This window comes from Pygoscelis adeliae, unplaced genomic scaffold (assembly GCF_000699105.1).
Source record: "Pygoscelis adeliae isolate BGI_AS28 unplaced genomic scaffold, ASM69910v1 Scaffold240, whole genome shotgun sequence".
NCBI classification, from domain to species: domain Eukaryota; kingdom Metazoa; phylum Chordata; class Aves; order Sphenisciformes; family Spheniscidae; genus Pygoscelis; species Pygoscelis adeliae.
Window position 1 is genome coordinate 653,208 of NW_008824050.1, and position 3,105 is coordinate 656,312.

General features: G+C 44.1%; 1 protein-coding gene across 1 annotated transcript in view; it reads right to left on the reverse strand.

The window, feature by feature from the left end:
- LPHN3 (latrophilin 3) overlaps positions 1-3,105 on the reverse strand; it is a 331,880-nt gene that overhangs the window by 70,400 nt on the left and 258,375 nt on the right. Inside the window, exons 11-12 of the mRNA XM_009333609.1 lie at positions 2,061-2,244; positions 1,123-1,245 (exon numbers count right to left, since the gene is read on the reverse strand). Of these exons, the coding sequence (XP_009331884.1) occupies positions 1,123-1,245; positions 2,061-2,244 (307 nt within the window). The remainder of the gene's footprint in view (positions 1-1,122; positions 1,246-2,060; positions 2,245-3,105) is intronic.

Here is a 3,105-nt window from a genome sequence, read left to right on the forward strand (position 1 = left end):
AGGCTGCCCAGGGAAGTGGTTGAGTCACCATCCCTGGAAGTATTTAAAAGACGGGTAGATGAGGCGCTTAGGGACATGGTTTAGTGGGCATGGTGGTGTTGGGTTGACGGTTGGACTCAATGATCTTGGAGGTCTCTTCCAACCTTAATGATTCTATGATTCTATGATTCTATCTTGGGTTTTACAGTGTCTCTAAAAGAAACTTGTCTTCAAATCCTACATGCAAAGGTACCAAACCCCATCAAGGAAGCCAATGGCAAAACTTTCTTTCTGAACCACCAGACCAAACTTTTCTCTCAACAGTTGTCAGAAATTTTTGGCAGTTTTAACGCATCTGGTCTGGCTGTAATACTGCCCTATCACTCCATGTTTTGCCTGCAGCGATCAAAGCCTGTACTAGAGTTCTTTCCCCCTGCTCACAGGTTAAATTTTAAAGGAACTCAGAAAAAGGAGTATGTTAGGCCCATTAGTAGAAAGACTGGAAGTTTGAAGTTGGTCTATAGTGGGACTGTAGAGATCAACAAACATGTCTGCTCAAATTCCTGGTCTGGAAATAAATGGCTTGGCAGCATGTAGAGCATTCATATATAACAACAGCTTTAATTCATGCCATATCAGGAGGTTCATAAGCTTCAGAGAGAAAGGCACTGAAGATTTAGACTCATAACAGTTAATCAACCTTTTCTGCCATGTTGGCTCCTTACTAATATTTGCTACTATAGTTTCTTCCCTCTCCCTTTTCAGATATTTGTATAGTTCCCCACTGTGAAGCAGTTTACTCAAACAAGCTTCTTATCCCATCTGAAGCCTCCTACTGCAGAAAACAGCAGTTAAAAGCACTTCTCTGGACTCAGCGCTGTGCCCCCACAGCCACATCATTTAAGGATCTGATGCATTTTTACCAGCACATAATACTTTTGAAGGCTGTGAGTCACTTAGCAATATAATACATTCCCAGTCAGCCAACTTAGCTTGCAGTCAAGGGCATGAGCAACTGATGCTACTGTTAACTTAAATATTAACATAGCGATTAATACTATACTTACAACTGGTTAAACACAAAACAATGCTTAAAGCACGACAGATTCATGAGACTGGCATGGCTGGAGGTGCTGGACCTACCATTTCGACCATTTTGTTTCAAGGTATTTGCTGACAGCTGAATGGCGCTCCCGTGGCCCATGTTCTGAGGAAACTTCAGATCTTCCAGATTCCCATCTGTGCTTAGTCTCGCAACTTCCAGCTCTGTTTGCAAGAGAGACCGACACTAAGAAAAATCTCTACCGAAATAATCTTTGACACGACACTTCAAAGCTACAAAATGGTGTTCCAGACCATCTGAGAGCAGAGGAATCAACTTACAACGTTTCATGCTAGACTCTGTTTGGCCTCCTATTTCTTTTTAAATCTTTGCCCTGAAGAAGTTTTAAATTTAATTAAAAAAAAAAAAAGCAAATAAATTTTACTCTCTGTGGAAGACAAAAGACAACCAGTTCTTGTAAACAAGAACCTCAGGATATTAAGGACAATAGTTAAAATGAAAATCTGAAAATGCTAGTACTTTGCCACTGGCGATTGGTACTTTTTGTAAATGTTATCAGTGCTCGGGATCTATATTCATAGAAATAGAAAGAAGAGTTGTTCTCATTTTACATATGCACAGTGGGAGTGCTAGTGCTTTCTGTCATGCTTGTTTTTTAATTAAAATCAACAATCAGCTAAATAAAGACACAAATTTGTATGAAATGAAACACAATTGCATTACGATGAACAATCTCTCTGTGAAGTGGTGCTCTCATTGCTCTAGCACAGATTTTGCTCTCAAAGCCAGGAGTAATAAGGGCAGGTTAGGTGTTCATTTTCCATGGGATTTCAAGGGTAGACAGCTGCCTTATTCCTTTAGGCTCTTTTGGAAAGTCTTCTAAGTCCTTCAGACAAAGGACCAAGACATATCCAACAAATTGCTCTCCAGTCAATCTAGGGGCCAAGACCGAAGCCAGGTTTCCCAGCCTTTACTCTCCCTCCGGCTGCTCTTGGTATTTATGGGATCTGTCCCTTACGGATGTTGTCAGTGTTTTCCCGGACGATGTCCGTCTTCAGCAGGTTGTCAGCCAGAACGAAGGCACTGTCCTCCACGGTGTCAAGTAACTTGGTGGCTGCGCGCTGCTGTTCGTTTGCGTTCAGGTCCCTCCACGCATTCAGAGCCTGAGGCTGCAGGAGGTTGTTCATCGTCTCCACCATGGCCTGCACGGGAGAGGGATCGAGTGAGAAATGGCTCTAGCAAACCTAAAGCACCACTGAGACCTCTGATATACGCTCAGTCCCATCCTCTACACACATCAGTTTATAGGGAGAAGACAGCATCTCATTTCCCCACCCATTGGGGCAGCCTGCAATGGAGCTAGGCATCTTTTATCTCATCAAATGGGAGAGGGAAGAAATGGTGATTTTATTCTAAATGCAGGCTGGGAATAGCGCTTTTCTGCTTATGTGATCAGCAGCTCTGGGCTTGGAGTAAGAAGGAATTAGAGGTTGGGGGGGCAGATGTGAGATGAGGAAATCATTAAGGAAACATGGAGGAAAATAGATTTCAAAACCCATCTGTGAAGCAGGTTGCTGCTACCTGCAGCACCAAAATTCAGGAGTAGGGCTGGGGCACCCAAGGAAGGTATTTAGTATCTGCAAGGGCTACGCTCCTTAAAGCGCTTCCCACCACATAACCTCTGGCAGGCAGTCATGAAGACACAGACATAGTTGAGTTATGCCACTTCATCCAGAGAAGCAGCAGGTGCCTGTAGAGATTTAGTTAAGACACTACATTTCAAATCGCTCCATTCAGGAAGGAGTCAGCCTCGCGGTAGGAACTTCAGTCCCTCCTGTGGTGCACCTTCTGCCCTGGGCTGCCATGCACAAAGAGCTCTCCCATGGAGAGCTTCCCACAGGTTAATCTGGATGCCATCCAGGATCACATGAAACCGCACTGACCTCAAGATTGCAAAATTACAGCAGTAGAACCTACCCAACCTGAAGGTTTTGCTCAACTGTCATGGTTTAACCCCAGTCGGCAACCAAGCACCACGCAGCCACACGCTCACCCTCCCCTTC